Source organism: Podarcis vaucheri (assembly GCF_965113315.1).
Source record: "Podarcis vaucheri genome assembly, chromosome: 10".
Lineage (NCBI taxonomy): Eukaryota > Metazoa > Chordata > Lepidosauria > Squamata > Lacertidae > Podarcis > Podarcis vaucheri.
The window spans coordinates 7,927,479-7,949,519 of record NC_138748.1 but is presented as its reverse complement, the minus strand read 5'-3'; the positions used below and the strand labels follow the sequence as shown (position 1 = coordinate 7,949,519).

General features: G+C 42.2%; 1 protein-coding gene across 3 annotated transcripts in view; it reads left to right on the top strand.

Moving 5' to 3' along the window:
* RELN (reelin) overlaps positions 1 to 22,041 on the top strand; it is a 296,722-nt gene that overhangs the window by 258,472 nt on the left and 16,209 nt on the right. For all 3 annotated transcript variants that reach the window (XM_082239382.1, XM_082239381.1, XM_082239383.1), the window contains 14 exons: positions 2,428 to 2,596; positions 4,755 to 4,895; positions 6,568 to 6,745; positions 7,787 to 7,980; positions 9,993 to 10,249; positions 10,654 to 10,808; positions 11,738 to 11,952; positions 14,292 to 14,469; positions 14,794 to 14,969; positions 16,900 to 17,006; positions 18,508 to 18,750; positions 20,002 to 20,177; positions 20,694 to 20,767; positions 21,801 to 21,962. In XM_082239382.1, coding sequence (XP_082095508.1) covers positions 2,428 to 2,596; positions 4,755 to 4,895; positions 6,568 to 6,745; positions 7,787 to 7,980; positions 9,993 to 10,249; positions 10,654 to 10,808; positions 11,738 to 11,952; positions 14,292 to 14,469; positions 14,794 to 14,969; positions 16,900 to 17,006; positions 18,508 to 18,750; positions 20,002 to 20,177; positions 20,694 to 20,767; positions 21,801 to 21,962 — 2,425 coding nt within the window. The remainder of the gene's footprint in view (positions 1 to 2,427; positions 2,597 to 4,754; positions 4,896 to 6,567; positions 6,746 to 7,786; positions 7,981 to 9,992; positions 10,250 to 10,653; positions 10,809 to 11,737; positions 11,953 to 14,291; positions 14,470 to 14,793; positions 14,970 to 16,899; positions 17,007 to 18,507; positions 18,751 to 20,001; positions 20,178 to 20,693; positions 20,768 to 21,800; positions 21,963 to 22,041) is intronic.

The following is a 22,041-nucleotide window of genomic DNA, read 5'->3' as shown; positions in this document are numbered from 1 at the left end:
CCCCGGAGACCAAACTCCTACCTTAGATCTTGTTTGCACCTTTAAAAATTGGAACAAAGTAACATTTACATACAGCTGATTTAACTTAGACCAAAGGAAGGTTTGATCATGTATGTCAACTAACTGCAGGCAATTACTTCAGATTCTGTGTATAAAATGGAAATTAGGCTTAAAGAAAATCCCTAAAGTAGATTAACCAATTTGCTCATAAGTAATGAAGATATTTAAGTCTGGAAATTAACTAGGGGCCCCAAAACATAATCATCATGCTTCAGTTTGGAATCACAGTTCATTACAATTCTGTTAATGTTAAGAGTGCTGTAACTGATCTGTTAGTTATATGACTAAGTTTCCCCCACTTTTAGTTCAGTCAACCATTCAGTGGTGCCTTGCAAGACAAAAAGAATTCGTTCCGCGAGTCTTTTCGTCTTGCGATGTTTTTTGTCTTGCGAAGCACGGTCTGTCGCAACTGCGCCTCTTCAAGCGGCTTTTAAAAAAAGCGCAAGACTTTTTCGTCTTGCGAAGCAAGCCCATAGGGAAATTCGTCTAGCGAAGCAATGCAAAAACGGAAAACCCTTTCGTCTAGCGAGTTCTTCGTCTTGCGAGGCATTCGTCTTGCGGGGCACCACTGTATTTTGATGGAGTTGTATTAACCAGGACAGCCATAGTCATAGAGCAACATGCTGATAAAAACAAAATAATATAAAAACGACATGTACCTTTTAAAAAAAAAAAGAAATCAACACATAATAATAATTTGTACACCTAAGTTGTCTGTGGTACATTTTAAGGCTTGAGACACAAAATTAGTTATATGACTAGGGATTGTAATTTTTTCTTTGCCTGTTCAGCAGTTAACAGTACAAACCTATGCATGTCTCACAAAGGTCAGAGCAATTCTAACTCTTCCTCGGCAGTCACTTGGCCACTGCCACAGCCCAAGCCCTCCTGGTCTTATTTCAGTGCCTTGCTCTGGCTACCATAATCATGGTAGCTCCAAAACAGCCTGTGCCTTGGGCAAGTGTAGCAGAGGCCAACGCAGTGGCAGAGCCCCTCATCCCACACCAGTAGGGCTCATCAGAAAGAGACCTGCTGAATCCTAAACCACCCATTCCTAGCAACACTGGATTGCTCCTAAATTCTTTTGAGTTTAATAAGATTTACTTCCAAGTACGTTATACCATTATATTATTGCATAAGTATATACAACTGAAACCAAGGTGTTAGAATCAGGATTAGATAATACATCTAAAACTGAAAAATTGGATTGGGCTGGCTAGCACGTTGATGTTCATCCCTTTGTGATTGCAACAGCAAACGGTGCATGTGTGAATGAGCCATCACAGACTAAACACAGAAAGTTTTGCTACAGTGACACTTAACGCAGGGCTTTTCAAGAGAGTCAGTTCATGCATTCAGCTGCTAATTGTCAAGTGTTAAGGAATCAATTGATGAAGAATTAAGAGGTGTGCATAAATGCGTGAGCAAACTCCTTCAAGTAAAGTTTAGAAGATAGAGGCAATTTGTAAAGAGATACTGCTGTCTCTCTCTTTTTGCTCACTGGGACTAATCTTTTCAGACTCCTCCACTTATGCTATCTCAGTAATCCTCACAATAGCCATGTGAGATAGACCAGTATTATGAACTTCAGGTGGCATGGGTACAGGAGGGCTGAAGCTGTGGTCATCGTGACTTGCCTAAGCCTACCTTGGGAGCTTGTGACTGGGTGGAAATTTGAGCCAAGAATGTGTGCACTCTTAACCATGACATCCCACTAGTTCTCAGTGACAATACATCTCTCAGCATGCCATTAAATAGATATCGATTCCATCTTTGGTGTGTTCAGATGCATATCCCATTCCACTGCAGATGGCCTGTTTGCATTGCATTTCTTTCAATGCACTGCACACCTGTGTGCTTATTTATTTATTTATTTTAGTATGCCACTCCCATAACATAAAGTTTTATGGGCATCATATCTAAATGTGCATTCCTTTTAAAAGCAATACGGTGCTCATCATAGGCTACAGACCATACAGTGGTACCTTGGTTTACCAACTTAATCCATTCCGGAAGTCTGTTTTTAAACCAAAGTGTTCTTAAACCAAGGCGCGCTTTCCCATAGCAGTGGGGGCTCAATTTACAAATGGAACAAACTCAACAGGAAGCAGAACATGTTCTTATTCCAAGGCAAAGTTCACAAACCAAAACACCTACTTCCGGGTTTGCAGCGTTCTTAATCCAAGTTGTTCATAAACTAATCTGTTCTTAAACCAAGATACCACTGTGTGCTCCAAACTCCTACACAAAACAGGAAATGTTTGATTGGCAATACACTTTGGTATTATAATGCTGGACTGTTGTCCTACATCAGTGAGTTTGATGATACCATTGTCTTAACAATTCAACTCATTTTAACCTTTTTAGCTATTGAACTAGAGTATTCTGTTGATCTTGGTCTGACATGGCACCCAGTAATGAGAGACTGCCTTCCAACGAATGTCGAATGCAGTACATACCATCTCCAGAGGATTTTGGTATCAGATACATTCAATAAATGGACAAGGATTGTTTTGCCACTTCCTCCTTACACCAGGTAAATTGCCTTTGGCATATCCTTAAAATATGTGACCTTACAGGTTTTGTATTGCATTTTTAATATATTTCTGTGGTAGCTACATGCAAATAAAAATGGGGCAATTGCTATTGTTCAGTATCAGTCTCCTTATCTCATTGGTGTGAACTTGATCAAGCCAAGCTCTGAAATCTCTCAGCTCACTTGAACTGAGACCAGTTGCCCCACCATAAATGAGAGACCTGAGAAATTTGATGTGGCCAGTTGTTGTTCATTTGAAACCAAAGGTTTCTGTTCACCTGTAGAGAGTGCACTCTGGAAATCTCCACTTTGAGAGATGTTGGTCAATATCCATTTGTTTAGTTGTTTAGTCGTGTCCGACTCTTCATGACCCCATGGACCAGAGCACGCCAGGCACTCCTGTCTTCCACTGCCTCCCGCAGTTTAGTCAGACTCATGCTGGTAGCTTCAAGAACACTGTCCAACCATCTCGTCCTCTGTCGTCCCCTTCTCCTTGTGCCCTCCATCTTTCCCAACATCAAAGTCTTTTCCAGGGAGTCTTCTCTTCTCATTAGGTAGCCAAAGTATTGGAGCTTCACGATCTGTCCTTCCAGTGGGCACTCAGGGCTGATTTCCTTAAGTATGGAGAGGTTTGATCTTCTTGCAGTCTATGGGACTCTCAAGAGTCTCCTCCAACACCATAATTCAAAAGCATCAATTTTTCGACGACCAGCCTTCTTTATGGTCCAGCTCTCACTTCCATACATCGCTACCGGGAAAGCCATAGCTTTAACTATACGAACCTTTGTTGGCAAGGTGATGTCTCTGCTTTTTAAGATGCTGTCTATGTTTGTCATTGCTTTTCTCCTAAGAAGCAGGCGTCTTTTAATTTTGTGACTGCTGTCAATGTGGCCTACATTTTTAAATATAGCAATATCAAACCTTTTCTCTTTACCTCCAGGATTATCTTTTCCCCAGCAAATGCTTCTCTGCCACCTCAGTAATTTCTTAGGTGTGGGATAGCAATGCAATAAATAAATAAAAAGACTGAAATCTGTTTAACAGTTGTATCTTTCACTCGAAAATACAAGCTTAGCTTGAAGTTTAATGCTGCCATCTACTGATCAGTTTTTTCAAGTATGCATTCAGTTGGTTGGTAAATGGAGTTCTCTAAAGATGAAGCTGGCTAACGGCTGGCTAAGGGCTCATCCACACCCCCACTAGCTCCATTGCCTTCCCCCCAGGAAAATCTGTGGCTTCCCACTGAATCGGCACCATCAGCAATCAGGTTTTCCATTGATTGCTGTTTGTTCCAATTCAGCGGTAAAGAGTGTATTTTCCATGGGAAAGCTGTGGGGCAAACGCAGAACTGCTTGGACCCCTATCTTGAATGCATGGGGCAAAAGGCACGTTTTATCACATGTGGTGGAATTGTAAAGTAATCAAAAGCTATTGGGAAATGATTTATAATGAAATGAAAAAAATGTTTCAGACAACCTTTGTTAAAAGACCAGAAGCTTTTTTGCTAGGCATTATATGTCAAGACTTGCCAAAAGAGTGGAAGAAACTATCTATGTATGCTACAACAGCAGCTAGGATATTACTAGCCCCAAAATGGAAAGAAGACAAGACACCAACGAAAAAGAACAGCAAGCAAAAATGATGGAATACGCTGAAATGGTGAAACTCACTCAAAAACTTAGAGACAAGGACAACAGAGACTTTAAAAAGGACTGGGAACTGTATATGGTGTATTTACAGAAACACTGTAAAGAAGTGGACTCACTAGCAGGGTTTGAGTAAACACTTACAACGGAGAAAACAAGTATAAAAGTTTAGATGTAATAATTGGAAATATAACAAAGTGTAGGAGGAAATTTGGAAAAAGACGGTATAAAAATGATTAGAATGTAATAATATTTAGCTAAAAGAATGCAAAATTAAGGTAGAATAAAATAGGCAGGAGAAGCAAATATCTAAAGAACCAGAAGAGGAAGTTGAGGGAAGTTTGGGACTTACATACTCTTTTGGTGACAACGATGATTTTGTTGAATACAAAATTGTAAAACTTATTATAAAAAAATAGAAAGCACGGGGCAAGTGGAAGTGTGGATGAGCGATAACTCTCTTCCTTTGGCTCTAGAAGCATTTGTTTCATATCTCTCCACCTTTCTCAAAGGTCCCAGGCAACCCGTTTCCGCTGGCACCAGCCGGCTCCATTTGACAAGCAGCAAACATGGGCCATAGACAATGTCTACATAGGTGATGGCTGTATAGACATGTGCAGTGGACATGGGAGGTGCACTCAAGGGAATTGCATGTAAGTATGGCGCTGTCAGGGACTGGGCAGAGGAGGAGGAGGAATGGTGGAGACTGCCTCCCCATCCTGACCCTTCCAGGGAGGAGGAAGAGGACGACAGCATAGATTTACAACAGGGGTTTGTGGGAGGCTACAGCTCAGAGGCAGAGGGGAGGGGGAGTTGGGAAATAATGCGAGTGCCAGAGCAGCAGCTGGCTGACACATTGCCATTAGAAAGCATTCCAGACCCACCATCTCCCAGAACCCAGTGAGCCTTAAAAGTAGGAGAGCAAAGAGCTCGAAGGCAGAGGGCACTTAGTGGCACCCGTAGAGGAGGAGGTGGTGATGATGACGAATGAGGAAGTGGGAGAGACGGGGGGGGGAGAGATTCACTGGGGACAACGCCATTATCCAAGAGGCTGGGTTCTATAGCCTCTCTCTGTAAAGACTGAAATCACAAAGGACTGTAAGAAACTTTTCCTTGTCTTTATACCTTCCTGGGCAACCAGCCGGGAGCCGCTGACAGCATCCTGACAGGCGCTCTTTTCAGAGAGATGGTGCCAGGGTTGCCAGACTATAAGAGTTGGGGAAGAGTGGCCTGGTAACTCATGGATTAGAGTAAGGAGCCTGGTGGGAAGGGGCAGAGCCTAATGGCCCCTGATAAGGGCAGAAGCTGGCACTTGGCAGCTCAAGGGAGGAGTCTGGTTGTATTTGGTGCCTCAGAGATGGAGTATGGTAGACATGGAGTGGGGAGAGCAAAGAAGAAAATATCTCAAGCTGGGCAGAACTTAAGCCGTCCTCCTAGATTCTGTCCCCTTACCTTGAGCATGTACTGATTCATGTCAAAACCTTGAGAAAGGAGCTGAAGCTCTGAAACTTCAGATCAAACCTGCTAATCCTAGTTACAGATAGGTAGCCGTGTTGGTCTGCCATAGTCAAAATAAAAAAATTCCTTCCAGTAGCACCTTAAAGACCAACTAAGTTAGTTCTTGGTATGAGCTTTCGTGTGCATGCACACTTCTTCAGATACACTGAAACAGAAGTTGCCAGATCCTTCTATATAGTGAGAAGGTGGGGAGGGGTATTACTCAGAAGGGTGGTGGGAATGGGAGATTGGCAGATAGCTGAGATGAGCCTGTTGACGACTCTTAACGACTGTAATAGGTCTTACAGGAAAAGGCAAGGGGTGAGAAGGTGAGAAATGGCTTAGTCATGTATAATGAGATAAGAATCCAATGTCTTTGTTCAGACCAGGTCTCTCCATGGTTTTAAGTTTGGTAATGAGTTGCAATTCATTACCAAATTGCTGCTGACCGCCAGTAAGCGGTCCCTATTTATCTACTTGCACCCGGGGGTGCTTTCGAACTGCTAGGTTGGCAGGCGCTGGGACCGAGCAACGGGAGCGCACCCCGCCGCGGGGATTCGAACCGCGACCTTTCGATCGGCAAGCCCTAGGTGCTGAGGCTTTTACCCACAGCGCCACCCGCGTCCCTTATTATGAATTAGACTTCACATAATTAGCTTTTCATGTTTAAAGTACAGAAAGAGAGAGTTGTGTGAGTTCTCCAACCATGCTTGTAGATGAGGCAAGGGAACCCCTAGTGCTGTAGAATGGATCAAAAGCATTCTGAAGAAATCATTGAATGCAGAGTGCCTTACCAGCTAAATTCTCTTTTTTTGCTATCACTTACAGGTGTGATGAAAACTGGGGTGGACTGTACTGTGATGAGCCAGAGATACCTCTTCCCACTCAGCTTAAAGACAACTTCAACCGTGCCCCTTCCAATCAGAATTGGCTAACCGTAAATGGTGGGAAACTGAGCACTGTCTGTGGAGCTGTAGCTTCTGGAATGGCGCTTCATTTTAGTGGGGTTGGTACCTGCTGTACTGAGCTTTTTTTTATAATTCTGAAACATATCCCAAAGAGAAGCAAATTGAAAGTAGAGCCTTGGAGTTACAAACAACTTGGAAATAGAGGGGTGGGATTTAGTGTAGTGCTAAGTATTATATGCACACAGAAGTGAGGTCTAGTCATGCAACCACACTTCCCCCCCCCTCCTCCTGCTGCATGGTCTTTGCATCTCCTAAACCTGTTCTTGGAGTTTCCCCAAATATTCTGAGCATATTTAGGTGGCATGGAGCATGTGGGAGGAAGGACCTGTTCTAAACTAGTATCACTGGTCCAAACAAGCAAGCATTTTATTAGTAACAATTTTTTATGCATGTTGCTAGTGAAGGCCTCAAAGTAGAATTTTTAATTCATGCAAGCTCTCAAAATTGAAACTACTGGCAGTTCTTTTCACTACAAAGCTAAATAGGCATTTTTGCAGACTTGTTCCTATGTGTCCGGGGGGGGGATCTTTTGGAAATCTATCTTACACAAAGCTATTCCCATCCTAAACATATTTACTATTTACTACTGAGTTCCAGACAAACCATTTTAGAAGCACAGTGCAACCATTTGTGATAAAATAATTAGTATCGCTATCTGTGTTTATATATTTCTAACTGACAGCCATTGCCATTTTACACTTAAAGGTTTATTTGGTTATGTGATTTAGGATTCAGAGAGAGCAAAAGACATGTTTATGGGAGGAGAGAACTCTGTAGTGGGCACTGGGTTGCTGTTTTCAGTGCAGTAGATTCTAATGCTGAAGAGACAATCCACTTTTCAGTGCAATTTCTGCTACTGGGCTACAACATAAATGCCCCCCCCCCTATTTGGGAGTGTGATGTTTTTGGATTCTGGGCCTGCTCCATGAAAACACTAATTGGTTTTGTGTTGTGTTGTTGCTGTTTTTAAAAAAGTAGTTTTGGGTTGATATTATTTTGAAGTGGGAAATAAATCATATAGTTGTTATTGTTGTCATTATTTCTTTTGCAGCCATAATGGTTTCTTTTTCTTTTTCAAGGCTTGCAGCCGCTTGCTAGTTACAGTGGATCTAAACTTAACTAATGCAGAATTCATCCAGTTCTATTTCATGTACGGATGTCTGATAACCCCCAACAGTCGCAACCAGGGAGTTCTTCTGGAATACTCTGTGAATGGCGGCATCACATGGACCCTCTTAATGGACATTTTTTATGACCAGTTCAGCAAGCCTGGGTAATAAGTATATTCCTGTTGCTCATGCAAAACCTGTTTTGATTATAAATACAGGCAACTCCCTGTTGGTTGTATTTCGGGTCATTGCATTCATCAGCGGAATGTGTATAATCCTGTTCCACCCCTGTTCTTGCCAGATTCCACCTTCTTCTGGGTCTAAAAGCAGTGTGTGTGTGTGTGTGTGGACGGTCGCATGTGTCTTGGTCACGCGCAAAATGGTCATTCCCTGTAGTGTTTTCCTCCTCAGGCCCCTCTCTCGGAAGCTCTGAGAGCTTCTTTGTTTCAGTAGGAGGTGTTATGTACTGAAGTTATCACCCTGGGCCAGCAGGGGGATGCTGTAGATAGTTCCGGTCCACATATGCAAATAAAGGATCGAAAGTGACGTTCAGTGATTGGATAGTTACAGAAAGTTGTTACAGATACGTTGCACTGGAGCTCTATATAAGCAGGCTGACTGAACCCTTCAGTTCAGTTCTGTTCCAGCTTACAAATAAAGAGCTGCTTTGGAGAAATCGCTGCGTTGTCTGCTATGTCTACCCACTCTTTAACAGGATGGATAACAGTTAGAGCATGGGTAGACAAACTAAGGCCTGGGAGCAGGATCTGGCCCAATTGCCTTCTAAATCCGGCCCGCAGGTGATCCAGGAATGTTTTTATATGAGTAGAATGTGTGTTTTTATTTAAAATGCATCTCTGGGTTATTTGTGGGGCACAAGAATTCATTCATTTCCCCCACAAAAACATAGTCCGGCCCCCCACAAGATCTGAAGGACAGTGGACTGGCCTGCTGCTGAAAAAGTTTGCTGACCCCTGAGGGACCCTGAAATTAAGCATATGTAGAAGGCTTTATAGTGTATTACCAGCAGATTACCGATAAACAAGAGAATGTGTCTGGCAGCAGAGGCAGATTTAGGGGGATGCTATCAGCTTGCCTGCACTGGGCACGAAGCCAAGAGGGTACCGCGATAATGACGCACAATGGAAGGCAAGAGGTGTGGGAGGGCTGCCGAATTTGGGCATTGCACAGGGCACTGCTGAAATTTTAAAGCCCCGGGTCTGCCACTGCTTGCAACTTCCCATTGCCCTCTTCTTACCATTTTTCAACCCTCATGAAGATAGTTGTTTAAGGTCATTCCCTTATTTTCACAGTCAACATCACATGCTTGTGGATAAACAAACTGCTTTATTGCATTTTGGTGCTTTGTTGTCCATTATGACTCTTGGCAAGGTATGTGCGGATGCTAAAGGATTTTTAGTGACTCTTATACAGACTTTATAATGAGGTGGAGCTAACTGAACATTCCTCTCTATATATTGTGGTAGAGAAACGTTAGGGACTTGCCATAACCTATGGCTGCTTTCATAAATCAGGTGCCCTCAATATGTTCTGAGAATGCAGCTCCCATCAGCCCCTGCCAGCACAGTCAAGAGAGCTGGTGAGAGTTGCAATCCAAAACATTTGGAGGCCATCAGGTTTGCAAAGGCTCTCCAGCAAAGGTGCTACAAATCACTCTTATTCATCTCAGTGGGACACGCTGTCATCCTGCATAACTGCATATCTGGTTTTCATGCCATTTGCAACCAACTGATTGGTTGAAATGTTCGTTTCCCTTTGTGATAGCAAAACAAAGGATTTATTATAACTGATAAAAAAACCCCTATTGTCATGTAAATTTGAATCATAATAACTATATAACTACATTTACATAACAAAGCACTATGCATAAGGATGTAGAATTCCTGTATTCCAAAGAGTGTCAGTGGGGGTGAAGTTTAGATGGATCCCCTGTCCTGCGATGAATGCTAACCCAGGATTTAAATCTTCATTATGGTAATCCAACAAGTAAAATGTTGTAATGTTCATCCTAAGAGGAGCATTGACCTTATAGGTAATCATCACCCAAACAAACACTGTAGACTTATATAGAGTCATCTAACTGTACTTCTTATCTTTGGGTAATTCTCAAGTTTTCAGTGTAAATTTTCACAGGCTCTCTCTTGCTGCTTTTTAGCTTTGTGAACATTCTCCTTCCTCCTGGTGCCCAAGAGGTGGGGACCCGTTTTCGCTGGTGGCAGCCCAAGCATGATGGTCTGGATCAGAGTGACTGGGCTATTGACAATGTGCTGATATCAGGGTCAGCTGACCAGAGAACTGTGATGTTGGACACGTTTAGCAGTGCGCCACTGCCGCAGCACGAACGCTCTCCCGCAGACGCAGGACCCACCGGCAGGATTGCTTTTGATATGTTCATGGAAGACAGAACAACAGGTAGGACGAAAGCCAGTGTTGTCCATGTTATTATTTTTTCTTCTCTGTGACAAGCATGAATTTACCCGGAGAAGCATTTCCCAACATGGCAATTCAATAGTAGGAAAAGCCTCAACCGTTGAATTTCCTCCACCCAGGCAGGGGTTAAAAAGAAAGAGGAGTGCTGCCCAAAAAAATGGTAACTGTAGAACAAGGCATAGGTAAAGCCGTACATTTTTTTTAAAGTATTGCAATAATGTATGAGAATAGTGTTTCTGCATTAGAATGAAACAAATCATTCTTCTATTATAACCCAATAATGATTTAATAATCCAATAACTGTTTTCAGCACTTAACACCATCAGTATTTTTAATTATCAAATACTGCAGTTTTAAAACATTGGTATGAATATTATTTTCTTCAGTGAATGAGCACTGGCTGTTCCATGACGACTGTTCAATTGAAAGATTCTGTGAGTCTCCTGATGGCGTCATGATGTGTGGTAGCCACGATGGCAGAGAAGTTTATGCTATCACCCATGATTTAACTCCTACAGAGAACTGGATTATGCAGTTCAAGGTAAACACTGCTTTCTAAAACCTTCAGAGATTTACATTAACACCAGGGCTTTTTTCAGTGGGAACTCACCAGAACTGATGCTCCCCACTAAGCGGAAAAAAGCCCTGATTAACACCCTTTTAACAATTTAAATTTATTCTGTTGTGCCAACACTTTCCATGTGTTTTTGTGTTTCTTGATGGTAGGTGACAGGTGGTTCTTCCTTACTGGGCACTAACATGCTCCTTATCTTGACCAGGGCCCCACACCAATTTCCTGTTAAAAATCTCTCCCTCACTTGACTACTATTTGCCTCTGAATGTAGCACCTTCAGCAGCAAACAGAAAGAGGGGGTTGATGATTTTTCGGAGGAAACTGCCATAGCACCCCAATCCAGATTGAGAGTAGGTTCAGAATGAGAGCCCTGTAGCTGCTTTACTTTCAAAATAAAAGTGGCCAGTTTAAGGATGCCTCCCCCAAAAACATTAATAGTGCAACATGTAGTTTCCCCCTCAGCCTCTATAGTTGTAAATCTCTTACAAAAATCAGGCCTTGTCTTCCACAAAGAAACTGATCTTTTACAGCTTACTTACCACTGAGCTGGAAAATCTCACTTGCAGGTACAGCGATAGAGCTCAACTACAGCAAAAACACTGTATCTTAAGCAGATAGTTGTATAATTAATGAGTAGCATGAAAGGAAGCCTGATAACTTGATAAGACACTGACTGGATAAGTCAGAAGATCAAGGTTTCTATTTTTGTCCTTTCATTGGCATGCAATAAAATTCTGGGCAATCCTTCGTGCACCTCTGATTTTCCCCAATCAGTCTAACAGATAATAATACTCTGCTATAAATTTACATGAAAACCTCACTATTATTTTTTTCTTGCTGGAAAAAACGATATCTGAAACAAAAATGTGTGTCACTTTTTACATGTACTATATTAGATTTCTGTCGGCTGTAAAACCTCAGAAAAAATTGCCCAGAACCAAGTCCATGTGCAATATTCTACTGACTTTGGAGTGAGTTGGAGCTACCTAATACCTCAGTGCTTACCTGCTGACCCCAAATGTTCTGGGAGTGTTTCACAGCCATCTGTCTTCTTTCCAACAAAAGGATGGAAAAGAATAACTTACCGTCTACCTGAAAGCCTAGTAGGAAAGTGAGTATAAATAATATCTGAGCTACTGATAATATCAGAGTGGCCATATCGGTCTTCTAGACCAGTGTTTCCCAACCGGTGTTCCGCGGCACACTAGTGTGCCGTGAGACACCGGCTGGTGTGCCGTGGGAGGGAGGCGGGCGAGTCGGGCGGCGAGAGGCGACGGCGGCGAGGATCCGCGTCGAGCCGGGGGCGGCTCCGCGGTGGTGGTGCCGAGCAGCGGGGCAGCGCGCGCAAAAGGGAGGAGCGCGAGACAGCGGAGGAGGAGGAGGCCGGCATGTCCGGGCAGCAGCAGCAACAGCAGCAGCAGCAACTCCCGGCGACGGCTCCTCCTCCGCCCGCTATCACCGCCACCACCACAACAGCCGCCGCCGCCTCAGCTGCCGCCGTCCCTCAGTCCCTCGCTCTGCTGCCTCCTCCCACCCCGGCAAGGGGAAGGGAAAAAACGTTCACTTTTGTGCGTCCCTCCCAGCGTGACGCTGCGCGCTGACGTCACGGGGCGGGGCTTTAATGGTGGTGTGCCGCGAGATTTTTTTCCGGTAAACAGGTGTGCCGTTGCCCAAAAACGTTTGGGAAACACTGTTCTAGACATATCCTCCCTTCTGTGAGAGTAGCAAAGTACCACACAGAAGAAATACTGATCAAGCTAAGGGTTTGAAGGCTCTGTTGCACCACGGTGCTGTGCTATGCATGCTGATGTTGCTAGTTCATTTAATGAAGACATCCATTACAAGGAACAATATAGTTAGTAGTTCCACAAGCAAGACTAGACAGTTTCCATTACAGTGGTGCCTCGCAAGACGAAAAGAATCCGTTCTGTGATTCTCTTCGTCTAGCGGTTTTTTCGTCTTGCGAAGCAAGCCCATTGAAGGATTAGCGGATTAGCGCTATTAGCGGCTTTTAGCAGCTTATCTGCTGATCGGATCAGCTGATAAGCAGCTTAGCGGCTTAGAAAAAGGGGGGGAAAGGGGAAAAAACCAGCAGGAACTCGCAAGACATTGTCGTCTTGCGAAGCAAGCCCATAAGAAATTCATTTTGCGAAGCACCTCCAAAATGGAAAACTCTTTCGTCTAGCGAGTTTTCCGTCTTGCGAGGCATTCGTCTTGCGGGGCACCACTGTATTTTGGAAACTGGGAAACTGATTTCAGAATTCATATGAATGAGAACCATATATCCCTCATTTACATAACCTGTTCAACTGTAATAAGTTATCTTCAGTCTCCTATCTTTCCATATAATTAAACCGTAAGACTGTCATCATGCAGCAGTGGCCATGTGAACGGCAGCATGATGACAGAACAGCTGGCAGGGAGCCATGCAACAGTTCGGCCCAGACAAGCTGCAGAGGAACAGCCAGGACAACCTGGGAGCTCAAAGGCGGAAGAGGTGGGAGCTGCTCTGCCCTGCCTGTTCCCTTGCAGCTTGCCTGGACCATGGTTTGGGCAAGCTGTAAGGGGTGTGCGCAGTTTGGCTGAGCAAACAAGTGGTGGCCAAGACCAGGGAAGTGACAAGCAGGATGTAACTAGGGTCAAACAGGCAGGCTAGAAAGTTGAAGGTTGGATCAGCATGGAGTGGGCTTTGCAAGCCTTCTCACATTCCCCTTGTCACCTCTGCCATTTACAGGAAGGAAGTGTAATCACCCCTTCGTCTTGTCCCTGCAATGCTTCTTACTCTGGCTTCCCACAGCAATGGCATTAGTGACCATGGGATGGGACCAAAGGAGAGAAAGTTTTAGGTTTGGGCAATGTATTGAGGGGAGGAGGAGTGCAGTTTGGATGTTCTGTAGGAAGAAGGGGGAGCATGGTTTAGGCCAGTGCTTCTCAAGATACCTGATCTGGTGGACTGGCAACTTTTTCCCAATGTGCCAGGGACCTGTACCATACTTGGTCCCTGAAACATCACGCTGAACCTGGGCTGTGGTGGAGTCACCGTGGACTGGCAGCTGATGGCTCGTGGACTGACAACCACTTTGTCCATGGACAACCACTTTGTGTAGCACAGCTTTAGGTGGTCTGGAGGGGGAGGGGAGCACAGATTGGGTGATCTGTAAGGGGGTGGTGTTTGGGTGGTTCATAAGAGGAAGGGGGTTGGGCAAGATGTGAGGGGTTGTGTGGTTGGATGAAGTATAAAGGGTGGGGGTTGGCAAGGGGATGGGCAGTTTGAGGGGGTGGGGAGTAGGCCAGGTTGGCAAGTAATGGAAGCAGGGACACGCACCCAACTGCATACAAAAATATCTTGCATCGTCTGTTGAGAGACATGTCCTATGGCCTTCAAGTTTATGAATGCTTGTGTTGTGATTTTTGCTTATTTTCTCTATCTCTGTTTATGTGTTAACTCAGCCCAGTACGGTTTAGATTTTATCAGAAGTACTCTGATATGCAATGGGCCATTGACAATTTCTATCTTGGACCTGGTTGTGTAGACAACTGCAGAGGCCATGGAGACTGTCTGAAAGAACAATGTGTCTGTGATCCAGGTTTCTCTGGTCCAAACTGCTACTTAACTCAGACTTTGAAGGTAATCTAAATATCTTTTGGTGCAGACTGTACTGAATCTTCACAATAGAAAGTATTAAAAAAATTAAATACGCGTCTGTGCTAGAATTAATCTACACATGCAAGTACCAATAAACATTAAAAAATGCAATACCTTTATTTATGTTTTGTCTGATTAAAGCAAACATGAATCTTGTGTTCCAATCTTGTGTTTACTTTACATGTAAAATTACTCTTGGCATACTGTAGGAGTGAAAAAACATTTTTAAAAGCTAAATGTCTATTCCTTTTACAACTAAAATTTGAGTTGGTGACTGGCTTCTCAAATGTTAAAATCCTTTAACAGACTTTCCTGAAGGAGCGCTTTGACAATGAAGAAATTAGACCGGATTTATGGATGTCTCTGGAAGGAGGCACTGCTTGCATGGAATGTGGGATTCTAGCAGAAGACACAGCTCTGTATTTTGGAGGCACTACAGTGAGACAGGCTGTCACTCAAGACTTGGATTTGCGAGGTGCAAAGTATGTCAGGTTACTTAATAGAGTTGAACATAGCTAATATATTTTAATGAAAGTTTAAATAATGACAGAGTGGCAGACTGAGTGGCTGTGGGAACAGACAAAGGTATATGAGCCTTTTACCCTTAAACCACCCACTCAGGGTCAGCTCAGGAAGGAAGGCAGAACTTGGAAGAATAAGTGAGAGAATCAATTCACTGGCCTTCGTAAAAAGAGTCATTAAATTATTATCATCCACAGTTTCACAACTGCACAAAGCATGATTCACATTCTTAAATGTCTATATAGTCAGCGACTGCAATCCTGCATATATTTTTAGTTGCCTCACTTGAAATCATGGTATGCCACCAGTATGAAGGATTTAAGCCTACAAAATGTAATATGCAAGAAAAGGCAGGAGATAAGGAGTGCTTTGAAAGCCCCAGTGTAATTAGTTGTACAGGTAGTCACTTTATAACAATGAACACTAGCTGTCACTCTGGTGTCACAGATGGAAAGGACAAAAGAAGTCTTGGTGGGGATAGTGGGGAAATAATTGCCGTTGATTTGTTGGGACCCACTAGTAGGTCATGGCCTGACCCAAGCTACAGTAGACTGAGCTTGCATATGAGGTACTGAAATGGGGCTAAAGACAGGGCTTTTCTTCAGCCAGAACTCACCAGAACTCAGTTCTGGCACCTCTCAGGTGGGCACCATTTCCATCATAAGAGATCGAGGGAGGCGTTCATGGTGAGTTTCAGTACTTTTTTCCTAGAAAAATAGCACTGGCAAAAGAGTACCCTGTAGTGTATCTCCCAACACCATTTCAAGGACTGTTTGGAATTAATAGGTCTAAGTTAGTTGTGTCTGTTAATTTTAGACTGTTTTCTCAGGGTAGGATTAACACTGAAGACAAACCCCACGTTTCCTTTATCCATGGAGAGATTTCTGTGCCTAATAGCTGCCAGAAGGAAAGGGGGAGGGGAAGATTTATAGTGAAGTTTCTTTGAACATGCAGAAGATTGAGGCATATGGTTGGGGCACAAGGTTGTCATGTTTATTTTTAAAGTGTGAGTTATAAGAGTTTGTGCTCCTCCCCAGAGTCTCTATAAGTTAAATCTTCAGCTGGGGTAATGAATGAATCTTGTTTGAATGGCACATGCTTGTAAATGTCTGTGCACACAGGAATGTGCCATACATTGCATAGCTATCCATTTTACATGCTTGGGGAGTAGTTTGAACTGTTCACAACATATATGACAGTTACGTTACAAGAATTACAAATTCTTGTAGTTTTAGGTTGTATCACATTTGTTTTCCAAGAGCTAAAAGTGGCATACATATGTCCCACTCCTTTTACATGTTTACCCTCCTAGTAACCCTGCCTGGATCTAGACACGTCAAAGAAGCGATTCAGTTAAACACATTGCAGACTAATACTGTACAGGGAAATCTGGTAGGGAAAGATGGGACTCCACAGCGCCACCTGGTGTCACAGTGTTATATAAAACGCTTTTTCTTTACCAGTCTAGCTGAGTCCCCTGTGAAGTAATTTAGGATGAGAGTCAGTGACTGCCCAAAGGTCATCCAGTGAAGAAGTAGGGACATTTGCTGTCCACCTCAGGCATTAAAATGTATTGGACCAGCCATACAAGGGACAAGTGTTCACTAGTTGATTCCTACTGTATTTGGGGACCTGAGAGCTCCAGTTATCAATATTGCAAGCCAGCTACCCCTCTTCTAATACAGATGTCATTTAACTATGCAATAAAGACTCATTACAGTTTCAATTCTGCATGTATTTTATACTCACCATGCAACTGATTCGAGGGTTCTTCCTTGTTTTGTATATGTTGTCTGAACTTGTTTCAATTTCATTTATGTGGCGAAATGTCTACTATTTCTTTGGGAGCATACAATTATTGTGATTACCCCCCAATGTCTTTTCATTCAGATTTTTACAATATTGGGGAAGGATTGGGAGTGAAAACAACATGACAACATGTCACAGACCAACATGTCGGAAGGAAGGAGTTCTGCTGGATTATTCAACAGATGGAGGCAAGGGTCTATTTTAATGATATCTAATAAATATTTCTGCTTATATTTAAGCACCGTACAGTTACGGGGGGAAATCCAAAAAAAGAACATTGCCTGCAGACAGAGGTATGATTTGCAGCAGAGCAGAACCCTTGCTCTTGAAATTGTTACCTGAAAGTTATAGTTATCTAAAATCACTGGCTGCAAAAGCGAGCCCCTAATTCAGTATGCCTAGATGGCCTCTTTTCTGCCTTTTGTTCTGTTAACACAGACGCACAGGCACTAAAATGTAGTGTGGGAGGAGGGATAACAGCAAATCTTAAATCTGTGCTATATGTCAATATAATCCAGTGAAAACAGGCACTCTAGTTTATTGAAACTCCTCTGATAATCCAGATATTTTGGATGTCTCCCATGCCATTTGGATAAATAAAATTGTATGGTGTTGAGAAATATATTTTCATACCCTCATTCTTGTCCTTGAACAATATTTTACTGCATTTCAGAAGAAATTGGATGAACTGTTCCTCCTTTAACTACATGTCTTGTTGAAGACAATGGAACTGCTTATTCTTAAGAATCGCCCATTGTTGCACAAGAAATATTCTGTTGGAAACTCTTCTATAAATAAACAGGACCTAACTTCTTTAAACTCACTTTATTTTTGTTATAAGGCAACTGACATTTAATCTGACAGCTAGCCCCCTGCTGCTCTCCTGATACCATGTACATGTTAAGGGGAATGTAAGTTGAGTGATTGTGCACATTCACCAGAACACATGGAGAATGTGCACATAACCCTTCTATGAAGAGGTGTGCACATTTCCAAGTCAACATACATAATCTCCATACAACAGGCTTTGGGAGATGTGCATATATTTACAATGTATATTGACTGGGAAATGTGCGTACCTCTTCATGGAAGGGTTATGTCAGGCGTGACCAAACTTGGCCCTCCAGATGTTTTGGGACTACAATTCCCATCATCCCTGACCACTGGTCCAGTTAGCTAGGAATGATGAGAGTTGTAGTCCTGAAACATCTGGAGGGCCAAGTTTGGCCATGCCTGGGTTATTTGCACATTTTCCACGAGTCCTGGTGAATGTGCACAGTAGCCCGTTGTTATGCACATTAACCACTCAACTTACATTCCTCTTAATATCTTCACTGTCAGTGTAATATTTACACAGCACATGGCGAATCTCCTAATACATTCCTAATGAACAAAACTGTACCTCAGAAAATATTAGTAATGAGAAGTGATTTCTTCACAGTGCCAAAAAAGATTATGTAAGCACTTAATCAAATGGACATTACACCAACAGTTCTAATCAGTACACTTACAAAAATCTTTAGTATCAAGGTGCTAGTAGGGAAGCGTTTATCGTCTATTATCATATCCATTTTCAGGCATCTATAGTTTTGACTGATTCAAAGCCACCCACTGAATAATGGTGGACCACTTGAATCCAATCTCAGATATTGTTTAGTTCTTACTTTACCTTGAATCTTTGTCCTGTAGGAATATCTTGGACACTGCTCCACGAAATGGATTATCAGAAATACATCTCCATCAGACATGATTACATCCTGCTCCCAGAAGATGCTCTGACCAATACAACTCGCCTGCGTTGGTGGCAGCCATTTGTAATTAACAATGGAATTGTGGTTTCGGGCTTTGATCGTGCTCAGTGGGCGCTGGATAATGTACTGATTGGAGGAGCAGAGATCAATCCGAGTCAACTGGTAGATACATTTGATGACGGTAAGAGTCGAGCAAGTCACCATTATTTTCATCATTATGTTTTGTTGATTGACGGAGTTTCAAGTCCATATTTGAATTTTTGTTTAAAGAAGACACAGGGGACTTTTTAAATAAGTTTTTTTCCAAAAAAATAAATTGCTCATAATAAAATACATATTAATCTTGTAAAATAATGCTAAGGAAGCTTCTTAGATATAGATATTATCACCATATTTTGAAATTGAATAGTTTTAACAAAATAGTTCTGAGCACCAAAGGTCGGCAAATGCTACGACTAAGAGGATGGGGGCTATGGACTGAGCTCCCCCACCCATGTGGGCCATTTTGTCAGGTGGACAGAGTTAGACACCTATCAATCAACTGGTTGACCCAACTTCAAAGGAAAGAACCTGGGGTGAAACTTAAATTCTGAAAGCAGGGATTAGCTACACTAGGGAATACCCAATCAGGAGCTGGGTAATGGAGCTGATCCCAGCAACCCCCGCTTTGGGAAGGGATCAGCTACACTATGGTGCTCCCGATTGGGAATTCCACAGTACAGCTGATCCCTGTGAGGTTTGTTGTCAGCACCAATCAGCTGATTGATACTGAGAGCAACCCTGAAGGTGGCTGGTCATTCTTTTTCAGCTGCATCTTTACTTGCCCCATCCCTGATGTCACATGTCAGGTGTGGGGCAGGTGGACATGATTAGATGACAATCAAAATTAGGACCCCTACCAGCCTACTTTGGCTGTGGGAAGGATGTTCCCCACCACTAGCTTAGATATTCATAGAGGGTTAAATGTGGCAAATATGCCACCACTCCTACTTTTCCTAATGCCTTTGGGAAGGTCAGAGGCAGTGTAAGTTAATTAGCCACTGCCTGTGGCTTCCCGAATGCCAAGTGTAAAATGATAAATCTAATAAAATCCAGTGTACAGTCTGAAGGCACATGAGGTCACCACCATGCTGAAGTTATGCATGAGTCTGGTCAGTATTTTGATGTGTGACCATCTGGGAGTCCCCTGTACATCACCATGTTTTCCATTATGGGGGAAAAAATACTGTACATGCACACACCTTCTCAAAAAACTCTGGTGGGAGAAGGATGAAAAGAACGCCAACAATATATGCCTTCTCTGTCTGCCTATCGCTTTTTGGAATATTTTATCATTCTATTACAAATATGCCAAAAAAATACTTTTATCTGTTTAGTACGTATTGGAACATTATGAAACTTCTCCTTAATTTTGTCTAATTGATGTTAATAGAGGGCATTTCCCATGAAGAAAACTGGAGTTTCTACCCAAATGCCGTCAGGACTGCAGGCTTCTGTGGCAACCCATCATTTCATCTCTACTGGCCAAATAAGAAAAAGGATCAGACGAACAATATCCTGTCCTCTCGGGAACTCATTATACAGCCAGGATATATGATACAGTTTAAAGTAAGAAGCTTCTGTTCTTCCAAAGTAAAATGTTGAGTCCATAGACATCAGATTTGCCTAGAAATTCTGACAGGGTCAAGTGGGATGCCTGGTTCGGATTTCTATCAAATATTTACTGCATATTGCTTATTAGAATTTATTGGAACCACATTAGGGTGTCTAACAATAACATTGATACATAAATACTACTTCCATTCAAAGTCCAGGCTTTAGAAACGACTAGAGGAAAGGGATATTTTATTGTGCTCCATTTATCTCAGAGGCAACCTTTTCCCCTGAAGAAAGCCAGTTTTCCCCCTCACAAGTGGAATGTCATTATAACAGCACTACCTTTACGAGGAGGTTGATTAACTGAAGCTCAGGGAAATTTAGGATGCCTACTTCGCTAGTAAACATTGGCTCACCCATGCAGAAGGTTATAACAGACAGGGGAGAAGGAAAGAAAGAGAACGTCAAAGCTGGAAGAATGTTGCTTTAATTTTAGTTAAAATTAAATTGCTATTGTGTTTGTTTCAGATTGTAGTTGGCTGTGAAGCAACATCTTGTGGAGACCTCCATTCTGTGATGTTAGAATATACCAAGGATGCTAGGTAAATCTATGTCCACAGTGAGGTATATTGTGGAATGGGCTTGAAAACTTGACGTAATTCTTTAAAAAATCATTTTATATTATACATTTAAATTATATACAGGCACACAGTTCAAGAGGCCCAAAATATACAAGTAGATTAGCATATACTAAAACAGTAAAATCACGGTTTGGAACCATCCAGTATCTTTTGCTGTTTTATTATTATTTTTTAATTATGTTTTTCAGGTTTGGATTGATTGGTTTTATTGTATATTTCTGTTGTACGCCATCTTGATATATGTATGAAAGCGTGGATCATAAACATTCAAATGAATCATAAATAAATAAAATAAGATGTATATGTGTATATGTGTATCTGAAGAAGTGTGCATGCACACGAAAGCTCATACCAAGAACTAACTTAGTTGGTCTTTAAGGTGCTACTGGAAGGAATTTTTTTTATTTTGACTATGGCAGACCAACACGGCTACCTATTTGTAAATAAAATAAGATGCAAACATCATCATAAGAATGCAATAAATATATAGAAAGAATGAGTAGCTAAAGCTGTCCTAAATTCATCTTTGCAGATTTCTTTGGAATCTGACGTATCTTGTTAGACCACTTTTCTTAATTAATTATCTGTGCAATAAGAAGATCCTTGGAACTAGCTTGGGCCCCTGCCCATTATGGAATTAGAAATGTGGAATTTGCAGGAATTTACTTGACACTTCAGGGTTTAAGTCATGAATGTGCATTTGAAACTTATTGAACCAAAACATCCCGTCTACACGGGGACCCTGTTCTTACCAGATTTATTCCACTGCTCCTGACAAAGTTCCTATATCATGGGATTAGAATAAGAAAATCTATAACTGGGCAAAGAATACCGGACTTCAATCTTTGTCTGTTTATAACTCTACTTGGAAGAATATTGTTAAGGATAATATTTTTTTAAATACACCCATTTCCATGACATTTAGTAGGTACTCGACTTTTTTATTATTCTCCTTCAGCTGCTGTAACAATATTATTTCCTTTGCTTCTTTCAGGGCAGATTCATGGCAGCTTGTCCAGACACAATGTCTTCCATCGTCTTCTAATAGTGTTGGCTGCTCCCCATTTCAGTTCCATGAAGCTACAATCTATAACTCTGTCAACAGCTCCACTTGGAAGAGAATAACTGTCCAGCTGCCAGATCATGTCTCATCCAGGTAGGTTACTGAAAGGTCATTTTATTGCATTGCAATAAAACATCATCTGCTTAGCTGGCACTGGTTGAGGGCGCAGAAG